This window comes from Sebastes fasciatus, chromosome 24 (assembly GCF_043250625.1).
Source record: "Sebastes fasciatus isolate fSebFas1 chromosome 24, fSebFas1.pri, whole genome shotgun sequence".
NCBI lineage: Eukaryota > Metazoa > Chordata > Actinopteri > Perciformes > Sebastidae > Sebastes > Sebastes fasciatus.
Genome location: NC_133818.1, coordinates 12,333,635 through 12,353,127, shown reverse-complemented (window position 1 = coordinate 12,353,127; position 19,493 = coordinate 12,333,635). Strand labels below are relative to the sequence as shown.

Genomic DNA, 19,493 nt, shown 5'->3' with positions numbered 1-19,493 from the left:
TTAAAGGCGTCCTTTTGGCTCGGGTTCCCCAGGAAGCGCCTCTTGTTACGCAACTCTTCTCCCACTGTACGTTTAGATGATCACATCTCATCATAAGGGCAGCAAAGTTGTTATTCTTAAGGTTTACATGGAATTTGTCATTGTTGTTATTTTTACGTGGCATTACATTGTGTTACATGTTCTGTAACAATGTGGAACATATTTGCCCAACCTTGCTGAAAAGTTCAATTAAAACATTTTTTTTCAAAAGAAAAAAAAAAAGATTTACATGAAATCAAACCCTATTTTTTCAACAATAATAAATAAACACCCATCCACCCCGACTTCCTCAGGCGTCTGTCGCTCTTTATACTTCGTGGTTCACAATAACGTGACTTAAATTCAAATTGATTTTGTGGGATAAATACAAATTACAGTGCACTTTTCGTAGGTATAGCTACGAACGCTGTATGAACAGCATTACTGTGTTCACTCTGCTACCACCGTGTCAGTATCCAATTACTATCATAAACCATTTGTCGTTCTGTTCTCATTGTGCTGTGGATAAGAGTGTCGGCTACACTAACTTTCTAAAATGTAAAAGACGAGATGCACAAAAGAGCGCTGTTGCTTCCTTTGACCGTTGCTGGGAGCCCTGGGTGCCAGTCCTCTACTTTATGGCCAGGCGGTGATATAAAAGAGCCTCTAACCTCTCCCGAGCTGGCATTACCATAAGTAAACCCCGCAAAGCACGTCATCGCTGTGGGCAAATATCAGGGTGGCACGGGTTCCCTCCTCTCACAATCCTCAGCCTTATAGAAATCAAGGGACGAACTGACACTCCAGGGACGATCTTTTCACTCACCACCACCTTGACACTTTTTTCCTTTCTCTACATGAAGCAAGTTTTAGGGAGTGCGGCATCGTCGTGCCACTTGCTGGAGTTTAAATCCAGCTCCCACGTTCTGCACTCTCATCTTCTATTGGTCTAAAAAATAAACCAACACTCCCTTCATCCTCAAATGTTTTTCTTGACACGAAGCAAAGTGTCTTGAGGTCTTTTAATGAGGCCACCAAAAGCTTCTCCACTCTCATCTTCCTGATTATCACTGTTCTACTTCCCTCCCTTTTCACTCTTCAGTTTCTCCTCCTCCTCCTCTCTTCCTCCCTCTCTTCTTCTTCCCCTCTCCCAGGGAGGAATGTGGCTGTGTGGGCCAGTGTCAACTGTGGTCTATCTGCTGTCGTAGCCAGCAGCCCGAAGGCTCAGAGTCAACAGGGCTGGCTGTAGCCGCCTGCCGCCGTGCTAAGTGAATAATTGCACTGTAAGACGACCGCTGCATCACGGCTACACCACCGCACTTTACACACACACACACAGAAAGCTGTACACATACACACACCTGACGAAAAACACACTGCAAACAGCTGGTTTTACTCTGTGCTTTGAACGCTGCATGAAGACGTTAGATTGTCGGCCGCAAGGAAACTTTATTCCAGTGGTGCGTTCTGCAGCGTCGTACAGCTTTAATGACTTTTGACAAGATTTGTCACCCATTTAAAAGGAAACATGGTGCTCTCTATGCAGTGGTACAGCTGCTAGCTCAACTGCACTACTCTGTTAATAACCTTTTTTATATATAGTAGGGCTGTCAATGTTAATGCGTTAAGGCAAATTTGTTTTAACGCCACTAATATCTTTTACGCATTAACACAATCGATGTTTCGGAAGTTGTAGCAGGTTCAGTTTTAAAGCTAGAGTGAAGATACGTATATCATATGGAACTAGAAAACCTGAGGAATCCATCGATACCATGTCATACTAGCTTGTCACAAAGGAGGTTAAATAACGCCCCAAATGTGCGCTACATTTTGGCAAGGAAAAACTGTCCTACCCATTTTCAAAGGGGTCTCTTGACCTCTGACCTCAAGATGGGTTCTATGGGTACCCACGAGTCTCCCCTTTACAGATATGCCCAATTTATGATAATCACATGCAGTTTTGTGTTGTTAATTGATTTCCAATAATAAATATATACATATTTGCATAAAGCAATCATATTTACCCACACATTCCCTTTTATTACATTTTTTATTACATTTTGATCAGATATTAATGTGCCACTAATTTGCGATTAAATATTTTAATCAATTGACAGCCCTAATATACATACAAGATTACAAAGTCCTCAACAGATAAAGGACAATAACAGTTAAAGTTAAAGTTAAAGCCAATTTAAAATCAGATGTTGTAATTACCCTGCCTGCTGTGTTTTTGAAGCTGATCAGTTAATTTCTTGGAAAATAAAGCTAATTATTATATTTTTACATGGCTGGGGTTTAAAAAAACATGAATAAAAGTAGAAATTAAAGAAATTGACTTATTCTTACCGAGGCTCCTGAGTGCCCAAATGGCTGTTGCTAAAATGTTTTTATGAAATTGAAATCAAGGATTTATGGCCTCCTGTTGGACCAGAAATTGGTTGAAATGTGTTAGCTAAATAATGAGTTAAATAAATGGACACAAAGACATGTATAACGGTTTGTGTGTGTCATGAAAAAAAACATGAAAGATTTCCTTTTTGTAGCATGAACCCGATGGACGCAGATCAACGCTTACATTTGAGGAGAGGTCTGATGGGGTTCCTGTGTGTCTCATCAGCATAACAGTGAAAAGAAATATTGCAGATGTTAATTACTTGACCCAGATCAGAAGTATCATGCAGATTGAAAACAATAAAAAGGGCCCAGAATAGAGCCCTGGGGAACCCCAAAAGTAATTGTTGCGCTGCTAGAAGTGATGATTCCCAATTGACACCGCCGTCACGTAGGACCTGTCAGAGCCAGTTAGTTTTAATATGCAATCATCGAACGAATTAAAGGCAGCAGGAAGGTCCGGCAACACAAAATAGTACAACAGCAAGCATCGGAGTGCGGCTGAATGTCACTGACAATCTAAAATCTGAAATATATACTAGGGCTGTCAATTGATATATTCAATCGCCATTAATCGCAAATATTTATTTTTTTAATTCGCAAGTATTATCTGTTCAAAATAGACCTTAAAGGGAGATTTGTTGTGACTCTTGGATAAAAGAGCAATTTTGACACAGATATGTAATTATTAGTGTCAAAATCAAGTTTATTAAGACGTTGCTGAACAACATCTGATGTAAAACAACCCCTGAGGATAAGAAACTATTAAAAACTAATAAAACGTCAGGTGCTAAAACGCAAAAAAAAAAAAACGCTCTCGCTCTGTTGAACTGTTGAACCACCTACTCTCTGTAACACTCTCATGTGGGGTACGCTGGGAGACCCTGACAGCCTAATGTGGATGTGATTAATGGCGCCGAGCTCTGATGCCATATGAATTATGCTAGACGTGAGTCTGCCTGGCAGCTCCGGTACTGGACGTTATAGTTGTGTGTAATCCTCTCTGAATGTGAGACAGCTGTGCAAGCGTGTGTGTGTTGCGTACCGGTCTTTCGCAGTGGGAAGTCATCCCGGGGGTTGTAGACGCCCAGCACAGGGTGGTTGTAGGCGGACACACCGGTCTGTGGAGGCGAGCTCTGGTCCAGAGAGCTGTGCTGGGTTTTTCTATCAAAATGAAAACACAAGAGAAACTTAGCGGACACGTGACCGAACAGGTAATCCGAACAAAGTAACTAACTTCATGGCTGTCAAAGATCTGTATGATTAACGCATCATGCAAATCCCTTGGCAAGGCTGCAGACATGTGCCGCCATCTGTTCCCTGCCTACAGAACAAGGTGGTGTTTGCAGGCAAAGTTAAGCCCGAGTTGGCTTCGGACCAAATGCATGTTCCTGACAAGCGGATGTACACACTCATCTCGTCCAGAACTGAGGGGGCCGGTGAGTCCGACGAGTAGAGAGAGAAAGGCATAGACACGGGCAGATATAGAAAGAGAACGTTTGGATCACTTTGAGCTGTTGGAAGTAAACGCCTGTGGGTGTTTCATTGGGTCACACATCAAGATTTCGCAACCCTGTTTGGTTATGTATTTGATTTTATGGTTTTAGTTGTGCCAAATGAAATCATGGAGAAAATAATCTGGAAATGATGTCCAGCGCTCCACTACGATGTTTAACATTTCAGGGTTGTGTCAGGTGATGTTACAAACCAGCAGCAATGGAAAGTACATTTACTGCACTTTTTACAGTAGGGCTGCGCAATATAATGTTTTTTTTTTATCATCATCGTGATGTCAACTTTCCCAATAAACACAACGAGTGAGTTGAAATACAGTATCAGTAGAAAACTGCACTTTAAAAATTTATTTTTATTGGTGCAAGTTTGTTCAATAACAGAAAGTTGGAAATAATTTCCTTTATTTTTTTTTTTATTCAACAAGCAATTTGTTGTATTTTATAACCAGCAGTAAACGGAAAGACTGAAATGAGTACTCATTAATATCAGTTTATTTCTCTCAAGCAACATCGTTATCTTGATATTCGACAACGTTATTGCATATTTTCCTCATATTGTGCAGCTGTATTGTGCTGTACAACTTTGAGGTACTTGTACTTGACTATTTGTATAATGTACATTTGAAGAAATATTCATATTTAATTCTTATTTATACCATTATTGCATTCATGTTTAATACACTTATTCAATCACACTGTATATTTACTTATTTGCACTGTGGTGTCTTAATGCACATATTTCTTATATTCTCATATTTTTATTATTTACTTATATTTCTCCACATACATTGAGTTATATATTGTAGCATTATGTACATAATTAACACGTAACAAACTCCTTTATTTCTCATTTTGTTTCTTTATGTTTATATAAGAGCAACTGTAACGTCCCAATTTCAGTAAAGTATTTCTGATTCTGATCAAAAGTTGTATTTCTCCTCTCCACTACGCTGATCTGACAGCTATCGTTACTAGTTTTTGTTGGTTATTTTTTCATACAAATCATATAAACAGCTTCTAAAATGATGCTCACTTGTAACGGAGTATTTCTACATTGCATCAAATTGAGACTGTTTCATAACCAGTTAAAAGTTCCTCGTAGTAACTTTAAGTAAACAATCTGAACACTTCCTCAACCGCTACAAGCCAGGGAGACCAATAATCCCTCCCATTAGACAGGCGGTACAAACACTAAAAGAGATGGAGTATTTCATTTAGATAACTTCCAAAAAAACACGAAAGTAGGAAATAATATACGTGACCAATATAAATTGGTTTTCATAACCGTGTTTCCATGCTACTCAGACAATGAAAGCACGTTGCACGTTGAACAAAGAGGAAACGGCAAGTGTACACACCTGCAAAGAGCTCCAGAGATGCTACAATAAACAATCAAGGCCGAGCCTTCGGCGTAAGAGCCCCCTATCATCAGCTTCCAATATCCTGCTCTCATATGTGTGAGGAAGAGGGGAAGCTCGCTGATAGATTAAGACACAATCCAATACATAATTCAGCTGCAGTCAGAGAGAGGAATACCATCTAAACCCGTAATGATCTGCATTCTACTGTAGTCTGCTGCTCACATTGCAGCCATGACACTTTAATAGTTTTCCAGCTTATCAATGTGAGACATGAGTTAAAGCTAAATGCAGCTCTAAACCTTCTATTTTTCTACTCCGTCTCTATTTATTCAAGTGAAACTCACCGGTACCAGTAGGGAGCGTCGTTATGGAGGCCTCCTTGGTTGAGGCTCCGCTGGGCCAGGGCCTTCTTCTTGTTTAGGACAAACTCCTGGAGCCGCATCTTCACCTCAGTACTCGCCACCGCACCTGAGGAGGGATAGAAGAAATTGAGACAAACACGCCAACTGGCAAAAAACACCGACTGTCAAGAAGGTCTGTGAAAAAGAGGCCAAGTTATCATGAGCAGCTGGCAGCAATGATTCAAATGTCTCACAAGGTTCATTTTTAACACAACATCCAGTTTTCCTGTTTTTTATTTCCCTTCAGGTGGTTTGAAATAAATCAAAACCCCAAAAAAGGATCTTCCACAATTTGGCTGCACAGCGTGGCCGTGTTCAAAAATGGCATACTAACGTAATACATACTCAATCAGCTTCCGCGCCACTCGCCATCATTTGTAATTATTTCATCCAACCTTTAATTATCTAAACCGTCTGCCTCGCAGTCCGCCGTTGGACGGTCTGAAGAGCCGCAATGCATTGTGGGGAAAATATTCACATTTAAGAAGCTGGAATCAAAGAATTTTGACTTTTTTTTCCTCCTTAAAATTATTAATTAATTCCTTAAAATGAAATTAATTATAGATTACTAGTTTTAACACATTTTTTTGATAACAGTTCAAACAAATACACCAAACATTCTCTGAGTTTCAGCTTCTCCTGTGTCGCTTTTCTCTGTTTTAATATTAATATTTTTTGAGGACATTTTTCTCCATGTTCTGACCCAACGATTAATCAATCAATTAACAAAATCACCAACAGATTAATTGATACTGAGAACAGACATCATCCCATAATGACTTTATATATATAAGAGTGACATTTCTGCCACAAACACACTGCGTCTGTCCCACAGATGCAGCCTCGATCTGTAACCACTCTCCATATAGTAAACTCTCAAGGACTCCCGTCCACTCGCTTTCAATGAACTGTTGAGAGACATCCAGCAGGCAGCGGTAACAACTTGGCTGAGCCCCCGCCAAGGCCACCGGCTAATACAGCTCGTTTACCACGGTAAATACACCGGTTCTCCAAGTAAAATGGAAACACACACACACACACACACACACACACACACACACACACACACACACACACACACACACACACACACACACACACACACACACACACACACACACACACACACACACGGTCCTTTCAACCATGGAGCGGTTTGAATGAAGAGTTCTTGCTAAGCTGTTCAGACTCTGGCAACTTTTTGTCCCAGAAACATTTACTAACACATTCAGGTTTAAGATGTGATGTTTGACGGTCACGCTGGAGCTGGTTTCCTGATATCTTTAGTGCAGAATTTCTGACAAGAGGTGTGAATCCTGTTACAGTGATTTCACCAACAAAAGCAATTCTCTTGTCCTCCAACATTTCTCTTTGTGTGGCGATGTGTGACTACGTGCTGCATGGACGGTGAGATATTGTTTGAATTTCAACTAGAAATGTGTTTTTTTGTTTGAAGCTAAAAAGCAGCTTCTAGTTATTGTGAAGGATGTCTGGTGGACAAACTTAACTTTGGATTTCCTCAATTTTCCATCTTGTTTCAGTACTGTAAGGCCCAATTCCACTTCCACTCCGTTTGCAATTGGGAATTGCAAACGTCATTTCTGACATCAACAAACACGTCACAATTCATAAACTCAGAGCTTTCAGAAACGGTGACGTGTCCATTTGATTGTAAAGTGTTGTATATTTATGGTACGTGTCCACAGCGTCTGTCCTTTCCACGCCTTCCATTCATTGTCTATGTAAGCAGCCGTGCAATGCATTCTGGTAGCGTGGCGGCTCGATTTCGAGAGACGGGGCGTCACGTTTGCCGCTCCTCATTTGCATTAAGTTGAGGTCTAGGCTACTTTATGCAAATCGGGGGCTTCTGGCGTGACTCGCCGTCTCTGGAAACTCCCCAGAAACGTTTAAACTATCTGCTGTCGATCTATAACGAAGACAGAATCAGCAGCTGCACGGCTTATTTCATAACATGTTTTCAGAATCATATTTCGGTGAACTGTTTTCATAATATAAGAGAAGAATGCTGGTTCCGGTTTGAAAGGTGTAGGGACCGGATTGGAATTAGGCCGACGTGCTACTCACTCTCTTGCCCCCTCTCCTTGTTCTTGAGCAGCAGCAGTTTCTGCTCCCTCTGCTGCTTCTCCAGCTCCTGCTCCAGACGGTGGTTCTCCATCTTCCTCTGGTGCTCCAGCAGCTCCTGCTGGTGCTTCAATGCCAGCAGCTCCTGTTGCTGCTGCAGGAAGAAAACATCACATGTCGTGTCAGCGAAAAAACTTTGACTTCATCAGATCACTTCATCGTTGTTTTCTGATCTAATTAATCCAGTACTTTCTCGTTTTTAAACATCTGTTTACATTCCACTCCTGGTAAGTTGCCATCTGAAATAATTAAGTCCGACAGCTGTTTGAAGCTATTAAATAAAACCTTTGCAATTCTATAAGAACCTCGGGCCTTTGAATAAATATAAACAATTTAACTGGGGATGAGGCTTTAGCAGGACACATAATCCAATCTGCTCACTTCCTCGTCGCTCCAGAAAAGAGAGAGAAGAGCATCTGTTAGGGGCCTTAAATGTAGAAATCTGCCGACTTCAGGCCTGAAGGAACAGACCCGACTGTGGCTTGGTTTATCCTGTAACAAAAAAGGTCAAAAATAAAAGCCCAAATGTGCTCACAAACACCTCTTCGCCTCACTGAAGTGTCCTTGAATGAGACCCGGTGAGTCACTGTGGATAAGAGCATCAATTAGATGCTACAAATGCACACTGAAAGCTGCTTCGAATATATTTCTTCGACTTCCAGAGTCCCAATTACTCTTTAATGTCGCTGTAATATACAATAAATAGGCAAGCTGTCTGCGCTTGCACTCAGCCAGCTCCATAATGACCTCTTTCTGACGTGCCAAGGAGCCGACACTCTGCCCTCCTCTTCCTCTTATCATCACGCGCCCCAATGGCAATATTTGATCAGTTTACTGTAACTGCGCGTAATCAACTTTTTTAAACACGGTAAATAGACGCTCAGTCGCCGGGACGCACTCTTCTGTTTACCGTGAGGGCGAATCAAATGTTTGAGACGAGTCGGTGAATAAATGAGCGGGGCTGAAGGTGAGGGGGGAAGGTGAGGCGGGGCTCGTGAGAAAAGCAAATCGGATCTCTGGCCCGCGTCCAGCCCCGGAGCCTCTCAATCAACGGTGGGGATCGGGGGATTGAGTGGGTGGGAAGGCTCAAAGTAACCTCCCCACACACACACCCACACACACACACACACACACAAAACCCCTGTGACTCAACAGACCAGAGACGCACACACAGATACTGCGATCACTTTATGAGGGTTCCCAAGTAATGTGTGTGTTTGCAGACATTCATAAGTGTGTGTGTGTGTGTGTGGCTGCCCCTAATGTGGAAGCACACTGGGCATGCGTGTGACTGCGTGTGTGTTTTAATGTTTGTGTGTGTGAATGGGGCTGATTGAGGCCGGGCCGCCCTGCTCCGGCTGTGCGTCAGCGGCCTCCACCTAAGGAGGTCCTGCAGCCCCACCGCAGGGCAGACGGCCCTTCAGACAGCAGCAGTCATCATCACAGGACGACCCGACGAGAGGACAAGATACTAGAGTCCATGTTGACCTGCAGGGGGACAATGTGAGATGTGCCTGAAGCATCTGCAACATGGCTTTTTCATTAGGAGAGGACAAAGAGAAGAAGAGGAAGGAAAGGAGTGAGTGGAAAGGAGGACAAGAGGAAGTCAGGAAGGAAGAAGGAAAGAAACAGGAAAGTAAGGGAGAAAGATGACAGTAAGAGAAGACAAGAAGGATGACAGGAAGAGGAGATAGAAGATAAGAAAGAAAGGAGACAGGAAAGAAGGGAGGAGAAAGGCAGTAAGGAAGGAAGAGAGCAAAGAAGTAAAGGAGTAGGAGAGGGAGGAAGGAACTGAAGAAAGAAGGAAAACAGGAGGAAAGTAAGGGAAAAAATAAAGGACAGGAAAGAGGGAAGAGAAGGAGAATGAAAGAGAATGAAAACTAGAAGGGCAGTAAGAAAAAGGAGGCAAGAAAAAAGACAGGAAGGGAGGAAAGGAGAGGAAAGAAGTAAAAGAGTATGAGAGGGAAAAGAAGAAAGGAAGTGAAGGAAGAAGGAATACAGAAAGACAGGAAGGAAGGGAGAGAGGAAAGAAGGAAAACGGGAGGAAAGGAAGGGAAAAATGAAAGACAGAAGGAGGGAAGAGAAGGAAGAGAGTAAGAAAGGAAGGGAGGCGAGAATGAAGGAAGAGAGGGAAGAAAGAAAACCAGAAGGGGAAAGAGAAGAAAGAAGACAGGAAGAGATGAGAGAAGTAAAGGTGTTGGAGAAGAACAAAGAAAGAGAGGAAAGAAAGAAGTGAAGATAGGAAGGAAGGAGTGAAGGAAGAACGAGAGGGAAGGAGGACAAGAGGAAGTCAGTAAGGAAGAACGAAAGGGAGGAAAGAAACAGGAAAGCAAGGGAGACACAATAGAAGGAAGGAAGAGAAGATGACAGAAAGAAAGACAAGAAGGGTGACAGGAAGAAATAAAGGAAGAGGAGATGGAAGATAAGAAAGAAAGGAGACAGGAAAGAAGGGAGGAGAGAAAGGCAGTAAGGAAGGAAGAGAGGAAAGAAGTAAATGAGTAGGAGAGGGAGGGGGAAATGAAGGACAGGAAGAGAAGGAAGAAAAGGACAGGAAGGAAGAGAAACATTAAAAACAAGAAGGGTGGAAGAGAGGAAAGAAGTAAGTGAAGAAAGAAGGAAACCAGGAGGAAAGGAAGGGGAAATGAAGGGCAGATAGATAGGAAGAAAGGAAGGGAGGAGAGAAGGAAGAAAGAGAGGAAAGAGGGAAAACAAGTAGACCGGAAGTAATGAAGGAAAAGGAAAATCAAGAGAGAAGACAGGAAGGACAGAAGTAAAGGAGTAGGAGAGGAAGGAAGGGAAGAAAGAAGGAATACAGAAAGACAGTAAGGAAGGAAGAGAGGAAAGAAGGAAGACAGGATGACAGAAGGACGTACACGAGAAAGAAAGGAATAAAAGAAAGCCGTCCGGTATGAATCAAGTTGCACGTGAGGAATTAAAATCATTAAATTCAAACTAATGTAATCCTACACGTTGCGATCTAATCTCCTGCCCCCTCAATCCATTTTTAGACATTTCACTACTACGAAGTCCTGATAAAAACAAGTGAATCTGCGTGTATTACAATTCATATCATGGCAGGAATAATATTCTAAAACAGAACAAACACAGGAATATCTTTATATGACATTTCAGCCCCACAGGAGCTCAGCGGGGCCCTGATGTATTAGAGCTCCACAGAGTGGGCGGGCTGATCTAGATTCACTTTGTGTTTCCAGGTCACTACGATATGATGACGTATAGCTTCTATCTGCTACATGGACATACAGGATATTTAAGGTGAGTCTGGGTTTAGTTGTGTAACGCACCACCAGCGCTACAAAAGTCCACCACTCTTTCCTGGATCTAAACATCGCTGTTATCCATCCCTGAAGTTGTTCTCCCTCTTTACTCGCAGCAGCGTGATTTAAAGCTGACGGAGCTGCTGGTGAGTTCAGTCTGTTAATGAAGAATCCCGCGGCGGACTAAATCAAGAGCTCTGCTTTGTTTAGTTTTAAATAGGTTCGGGCTGCGAGTCTGCTGCTGCTGTGTGTTAAATAAAATTGTACTTTCGTACAGCAGTTTATGTTAGCTGCTGTTGGCTTTAATGATAGATGATGCTACTTTTCTGGAAAATAAAGGCCAAATTAACCCTTCAGAAAATACCTTAATGTGCTCCTGGAGCTGGGCCTCGTGCTGGCGGGACAGCTGCTCGTGCTGCCGCTGGAACTCGGCGATGAGGATCTGCCGCTGGATCTGCTGCTTCTGCTTCAGGGTCAGCAGCTCCTGCTGCAGCTGCTGCTCGCGCAACGACGACCCCACCACGCTGCCGCCGGACGACTGCTGGCCGGGCGGGGAGAGCGAGGACACCTGCTGCTGCTGCTGCTGCTGCTGCTGCTGCTGGTGATGATGGTCCACGCGCAGGTCCATGGGGATGGCGGCGGGAGGGAGACGCAGGGGCAGCGCCGAGTTGATGTCCACTGGAAGGGAGACGGAGTTGCAATCATACAGCTGTTCTTTAAATGTTGGATCAACCCTCGGACTCACTACTGTAAAGCAAGAAATTGCTGAATCTACAAGCCACAGTTAGAGAGGGAGAGACATTGTGCAGCTGAATGGGATTAAATCAAAGCTCTTCAAAAATGATATTTAATGTACCTGCTCGGGGATGCAGAGATAAAAAAGATACCTGTTGGCACCGAACAGCAGCGATATATCTGGCAGCAGCATCAAACTCTGAAGCATCAAAGTGACTCAAAGCTTTGTGGTTTTTTAATTAATAAGTTCTCTAATTTTCAGCTTCTTTTCTGCAACTTTAATAAAGGAAATACAGTCGTTGCATACAGAAACACATGGTGCGCACGTCTGTTTTAAAATATGCGTTCAATTGACAGTATAAGGATTAAAAACTGCTATCAAAATGTAGCCGATACGCTTAACAAAACACACAAAACAGCGATATCGGGGTGATAAATCTAATTAGCAGACCCTTTATAGCCGTGTGCAACATAATAGATGCCTGGAATTGAGAAGTATTGACTGTTATTTGTCTAAATCTTGGTCAAAAGTAATCAATCCGTATCAGCTTGTGTGGCGATCATCTTCCGTTTTTGGAGTGTTTTTCAAAACCCTGACCTCTGACCTCTTTGTGATGACATAATCTTCTCCCGGGAATCAATAAAGCTTCACATCGGCAGCGAATGCAAACACATACAAGACCCATGACTGATGCTGCAGCTACACGCGAAGCACCCGGCGACATCTGACAAAGATTGCATTGACCCCAGACCTTGAGCCGGGTCCAGCCACCCACAAATCACTGCACAGGAAGCCTTCCAATCACGCCGTTTCCTCCCCATTAAATCTGAATAAATAGGAGCCGATTGGCTGATTATTTGCCCTACATGTTTACAGAGAGCGCGGCGAGAGCCAGAGATACTTGCCTGGAACTTTGTGTTAATAAAGAGGCAAACACGCCATCACAGGCACACTTAACGGCGGGGTTAGGGAGCCACACGAACGCCCAAACAAACGCAGAAAATACACAGCGAGCATTATCCAGTACGCCTAAAACCTGGAGAGATTTCTCATGATTATTTTTACGATGGCACACTTGCACTCAATCTTTGGACTGAATCACACAAATTGATGTGTGAAAGTGCCTTTAAGGAGCCTTCAATGATCATAAATACACTTGTCAAATAGCCACTCAGGCCCCGCTATAACAAACTGACAAGAAACAGACACATCTCTCTTCCTAGAAGCATCTTTATTGGAAAATTGCTGATATCTTTGATATCTTTTCATTTCCAAATGTTGAGACGGGACCAAGCATCCTGCATCTGTTGGGCCCCGACTTGATCTACGATACATCACTCTCCGAGACGTGCCACGTTTGAAAAATAAAGCCGTAAAGAATCCATAGAAGATCTTTTAAAGAGCAGATGAACTATAACTGTGCATCCAAACAGCTTCACTCGCCTTTAAAGGGTACCTATTATGCTTTTTCCCTTTCCTTTAATGTGTTATATAGTTGTTTGTGCATGTAAAATGTCTGCAAAGTTACAAGCCCCTAAATCCACGCCAAAGGGAGAAACGCTGCTCCTGAACTGCCTGAAACACTTTGCTTGAAGTCCCTCCTTTTCTTCCGTAATATGGTGATGTCACCATGTAACATTTTTGCATAATACCTGCCTAGCAGCTAGTTTGGTACGCCCTCAAACAAAGCTAGTTAGAGCGGAGCTGGAGCGGAGTCAGATGATTTTGAATCGGTTCACCATTCACAACAGAGTGAACCAGCTGACCAATCAGAGCAGACTGGGTCTTTTTGGGGGCGGGGCAGGAGCTCAAACAGAGCGTTTCAGACGAGAGGTGAAAAGGTGCTGCTGCAGCACAGACAGTATGAGATAAGTAAAGCGTTTTTTGAACATTAAAGCATGTCAACTTGGGCTGTTGAGCGATAATAACATGTTGATGCAAATTCGTTTTAACGCCACTCATTTCTTTAACGCATTAACACAACTTGCGATTTTACCGGTTTTGCAGTGGGTTCAGTTTTAAGGCTAAAACCTAAGGAATCAATTGATATCAACCATGTCATACTAGTTTGTCGCGAAGGAGGCTAAATAACACTCCAAACTTGCGCTACATTTTGGTGAGGAAAAACTGCCATGGCCATTTTCAAAGGGGTCCCTTGATCTCTGACCTCAAGATATGTGAATGAAAATGGGTTCTATGGGTACCCACGAGTCTCCCCTTTACAGACATGCCCACTTTATGATAATCACATGCAGTTTGGGGCAAGTCATAGTCAAGTCAGCACACTGACACACTGACAGCTGTTGTTGCCTGTTGGGCTGCAGTTTGCCATGTTATGATTTGAGCATATTTTTTATGCTAAATGCAGTACCTGTGAGGGTTTCTGGACAATATCTGTCATTGTTTTGTGTTGTTAATTGATTTCCAACAATAAATATAGACATATATTTGCATAAAGCAGCATATTTGCCCACTCCCATGTTGATAAGAGTATTAATTACTTGACAAATTTCCCCTTTGTCGTCATGCAGGGGGATGACAACAACATGTGAGTCGACGCAGTCTAATCTGCCTACAATGCGTCCAAAGTGAAAATTAGCCTCAACCCGCAGGACATGAGGTTTGACATTTCCCCGGCCTGAGATGCCTTCTTTCATTCCCCTTTGTCACGTCCTTTTTTTCCACTATTAACTTCCTTCCATGAACAGGAGATTCAAGTGTTTTGCTATTTGTGAATCTGACTAACAAGGTATCCGATATTTAATTAAATGCAGTGACGCCCTCGGTTTTCTGGCTGTTCTCTGGCCCCTGCTCGTTTTTAGAGGCGACGGCGGCTACAGTTTGGCAGTTGATGAGACGGGAAGGGAAGTAGAGAGGGGGCTTGTTAGTGGAGACCGACTCCTACAGGCGTGAATCACTCTGTGGAGAAAGTTTGCATCACAGCGCGAAAAAACGTTGCATTTACAGTGACATTTAGAAATTTTTAAGTTCTCACTAACTTCCTGCAGTTATGTCACCATTTTACCTTGATCCGTGTGAGTCACACTGCAGTTTGAGTCAATGCAGGCTGGAAGTAGCGAAGGACTCCACATTAAGGTCTTCACGCTGACGTCAAAGGTAAACATGCACTGTGACTGCTGACGTCTGGAAAAATAGCATTTTTCTGGTCCTTTTTTCTTATCTAATATTAGAGATCATTTTGCGTCAGAGATGATAGAAAAGGACAGAAAGCGAGGACATGATTGTGACAGAAAACTGCACTTGTCAAAGCTCCAATCTTGGCGAATGCAAATCCATAACTCTCTCTCACACACACACACACACACACACCCTCGTACAAAATGTTCCTCTACGGATATCGAGTCCCCGGCACAAACACAAACAGCCTTGCGCGCTTTATTGATGGTGATGGTGATGGTGATGGTGATGGTGATGGTGACGGTGACGCAAAATGCACAAACACACCTCGCCCGGCATCTCTGTCACACCGCCAGCGCTAATTGCTCGCCGCACAAAAGAGAGGAGAAAGAAGAGAGAGAGGTGGCGTCGTTAAACGTACCCATCAGTGCTCTCCTCCTCTTCCTCTCCTCCTCCCTTTCCTCCTTCAGTCTGCTACAACAGGGGATGACTCCCTTTTCCTGCTCCTCTCTTGCTCTTCACCTCCGTCACTCTCGGCTCTCCTGTTTAACCTGATGGGCGTCTCTCTCTCTCTCACTCTCTCACTCTCCTCTCTCTCTCTCTCTCTCTTCTCTCTCCTCCCCTCGTCCCTCGTTTGCCCAGTGGTGACATCACAGGGCAGTCTCAGGCATGCAGCCTGTTTATTCTGCAGCCCTCTGCTTTTCCAGGAACCAACGTCACACACACACACACACACACACACACACACACACACACACACACTCTCTCTCTCTTCACCCTCTCTGCTCTTCTCCCCGCTCGACCTGCTCTCCTCGCTTCTGAGGCCGAGGAAAACCCTCCACGCCGGTTGTAGTGCATCAAATATCTCTGCCAGGCGTCCCATTCAGCTGCATGCCCCCCCCCTCCTTCCACTTCTAATAACCATCTCCCTCTCTTTCTCTCTCGTGTGCTATAATACTCAGATTCCTGGCCTAGAATTTGCCTGCATTTCCCAAACAAATAAAACCACAAGATGGTTTCAGGCGAAGCCGAGTAAGGACATCCCCACATATTCAAATACTGGAGAGGATCATACTCAAATTAGGGATTAGTATTAGATACGTGCTTGTTATTGTTTCTTTTCAGAAACAACTATGTCTTGATTATAGGAGAGGGAATCATCAGAGTCCCCACGATATGATATTATCAAGATACTTAAGTCATGATACGATCTTAGTGCCATTTTAAACATTCTGCGATAAGATATATTGTGATTTATTACCTTCTTTCAACTGCAAATTATGCAGTTTTTCCACCTCTGTTTTATCTAATAAGATACAGTTTTCACTCTCAGAGTTTTCATTCACATATCTTGAGGTCAGAGGTCAAGGGGACCCCTTTGAAAATGACCATGCTAGTTTTTCCTCGCTTCTTTGGAGTGTTATTTGGGGTTATTTCCAAAAATCTAACATGACATGGTTGGTACCAGTGGATTCCTTAGGTTTTCCAGTTTCATATGAAACCAGTAGTTTCATTCTGGCATTAAGACTAAGTCCGCTACATCCTCTGAAACACAGAATACTGTTATTATTATTAGGCATACTGTTGCTTTGTAAATGACCCCTACTTGATTACTACTACTGCTACTGTAGTCTTGTATCCCAGTACTGTACAGGTCTCTTATTCTGACAAGTTCTGTTTGTGTGTGCATGAATTTGTGTTTTTATGTGTGTTTTGTCTGCTGATTTGGTTAATTTGTGGGTTTCTTTTTTATCATTTACTTTCTTTGCATTTTGCTAAATCATGTTTTACTTACTAGTTAACATTTGTTTCCTGTCCTGTCACATCTGTTTTACGTCTATGATCTGGTTTATGTTGTTGTTGTTGTATATGTGCAAATAAAAAAACGTATAAAGAATCTTTTGCTGCGAAGATTTCAAGGAATCTTTTTGCAATAGATGGTTCGGCTAAAATGAAAATAACTGTGAAACAATATGTTAGTTGTTTACTTAATTAATCGATCGACAGAAATATTAATTTCTAATAACCGATTAAGTATTTTGTTAAGCAAAAATGCAAGAGTTTCTTGTCTTAATTTATAATAAACTGTTAGCTGGACACATTTAAGCAATTTGAATATGCATTTTTTAACAACACAATTGATCAAGTAATCGAGAAAATAATTAAGAGATTAATTAATAAATAATGCAAATAAATCTGTAACGGATCAAGTTCAAAGGTCAAAACACACAACACAAACTGAACTACCCAGCTCGGTATCAGCACATCTTTGTGTAGCAGCGGTGACGTCAAACGGGTACCTCAGTTTACAGATGTGTGCCAGATAGGAGACGTTATGGGGGCAAAACAAAGACGAACGTGCCGTCTCGAGGGAGAGCGGGGGAGCTTCCACGAGTCTTACGCAACTGACAAGCTCACCTGGATCAACAGCAGTTCAATTCCAGGTTGTCAAACTGAAGGTATTTTCTCTAAAGCAGAGTGGAGACCTCACACGTCTGCTCCTATTCTCTTCTTTCCTTTGAGCTTTTAAAAGTTTCCTTCGGTTTGGAACATTTTTTAAGCATGAGAGGGGATCTCCACGACAGGAAGTCAGGATTTCAGCGCAAAAAGGGCCTCTCCGCCACTGTGCATTTGTGACGTTACTACCACTCTTTGGAAGCTTGTTCAATCTTCAGCTGAACCTTCCTTCCTCTCCATACTCGCCAACCCTTACGATTTTCCCGGGAGACTTTTCAATTCCCTCTCCCAGTTTCCTCCAAGGGTCACATTTCTCTCGATTTATAGCAATATTTCTCACCTTTTTTTTTTTTACTTTTTGTTATCTCAACATGTTTCTGTTTCTGTACAGTGTGTATAAACCCTACTGTTTCCACCCGGACGGCAACAGAGCTACATCAAATGTCTTTTCCCGGCGGAGGAAAAGCTACTTGCAACACTGCAGCGCGGTTTGAGCTGCGCTCGCCGCACATCGCAGCATCACAGCATCACAGCATCACAGCATCACAGCATCACAGCAAAGCCGCCGTGGCGTAAGCCAATGGAAATAGTGGGTTTCAGAGGTGCCGTTGTCACGTTGTGTCTGAAAAATCCTTCAATGAGTGAGAGAAGGAGAGGAAAATGGAGAGTACTGAGAAAGAAATACTCAAAGGAATGAATGAATGAATGAAAACTGATGAATACTAGCCTTGTAAGTTCACGCCAGAGGGGCAAATGATTCAGCTTTCTTTCCCGAGAATTAAAAGTGAAATTAAAAGTAGGCCAATTTACCAAGAAATGCTGTTGCAGTGTACTTATTATTTTGTTGTTTTTATTCTTTAAAAGTCACCAGAATGCAGGAAACAAAGTCTCTGAAACTCTAATTTTCCCCACTTTGGCTCTGAAATCCTCCCTATTATTTTTGAGGTCTCAAGGTTGGTAGTGTGCCCTATCCTCCGGCCCTACTTCCCTTCGTCCTTCCCCGTTCAGCGGCTCTCCCTCCCACCTTTCTTCCATCCATCTCCCCGCAACAAATCACAATCTGTTTACAACCCCTCGGGCGCACTCCACAACTCTTCTGGCTCCAATTGCAGATCTATTTATACCAGACAATGCAGAGGGCTGGCGTCTCTGATTTGAGTCTCGGTTCGCCGAGTGTGTATCCCACGGTCCGACCGCCTGAGCTCCACACTCGTTAGGCTTAATAGATGTCATACTGAGCCGAGTGGAGCTGTTTAGAGCGGGAGATCTGTTTCTTTCTTTTTTTTAAAAAAGCCAAAGAAGAGGAGATATTCTGTGCCGGGTTTCACGGTGAATTTAGCAGCAGGGTGAGATGAGAGGCAACAAGTAGCACATCTGTTGATGGTGGAAAAATAGCTGCGGTCGGCTTACTGATTGGTCTCTGAGGGTGGGTTGCGTGAACATCCGCCTACGTTACTTTCTCCCGCTGACTCTCTCAGCTGCTGTGAATTAGGAGTTTTGCCTCGGTGCAAAACTCCTAGAGATGATAATCCAGCAAAGGCTGATTGTGATCACTGTGACCTCTTAAGGAACGAGAGTCTGACAGGGAAGGGAAAGGAACAGGAGGGACGTGTAGAGGTGCAGCGAGGCTCGTTCTGCCAAAAGCAAGCGCCGACTTGTCGCGGTCTCGGTGACATCATGCAACGGTCTGCAGCGCCGCAGCTTAAGAGGCGGGTGAATGCCGAGACACAAGAGGAGGACGACGTGTGGCGGTTGAGGTGCAGTACGTGCAGGGACGCGTCCAGGTCTATGAGTATGTGTACTGGTATTTTAAGCTTGACCTTTGTGAGAGCTGAGCCCTGTAAACCAGCACTGGTTGAACACATCTTTAATCCATGCAGACAGATGAAGATTTTAGATTAAATATGCCCCGTCTTCATACCACATTACACTTCCAAACATTCCCGTGTTCCAGCTTTGGTTTTGGATTGTTGGTCAGACAAAACAAACAATTTGAAGACCTTGGCTTTAAGGACATTCTGTAGACTTTGTTTTCGGGGTAACAAACTGTCGGA

At 43.1% G+C, this 19,493-nt stretch overlaps 1 protein-coding gene across 8 annotated transcripts in view; it reads right to left on the bottom strand.

Annotated features, from left to right (window-relative positions):
• The window catches only part of LOC141763087 (histone deacetylase 4-like), a 58,427-nt gene that overhangs the window by 20,183 nt on the left and 18,751 nt on the right, over positions 1 to 19,493 (bottom strand). For 5 of the 8 annotated variants that reach the window (XM_074627375.1, XM_074627373.1, XM_074627374.1 and 2 more), the window contains 5 exons: positions 11,473 to 11,786; positions 8,212 to 8,322; positions 7,774 to 7,924; positions 5,632 to 5,755; positions 3,458 to 3,576 (listed from right to left, as the gene is read on the bottom strand). In XM_074627375.1, coding sequence (XP_074483476.1) covers positions 3,458 to 3,576; positions 5,632 to 5,755; positions 7,774 to 7,924; positions 8,212 to 8,322; positions 11,473 to 11,786 — 819 coding nt within the window. Of the gene's footprint in view, positions 1 to 3,457; positions 3,577 to 5,631; positions 5,756 to 7,773; positions 7,925 to 8,211; positions 8,323 to 11,472; positions 11,787 to 15,403; positions 15,842 to 19,493 lie in introns of those variants that run through there. The other 3 variants (XM_074627371.1, XM_074627372.1, XM_074627377.1) reach the window with 2 other exon arrangements.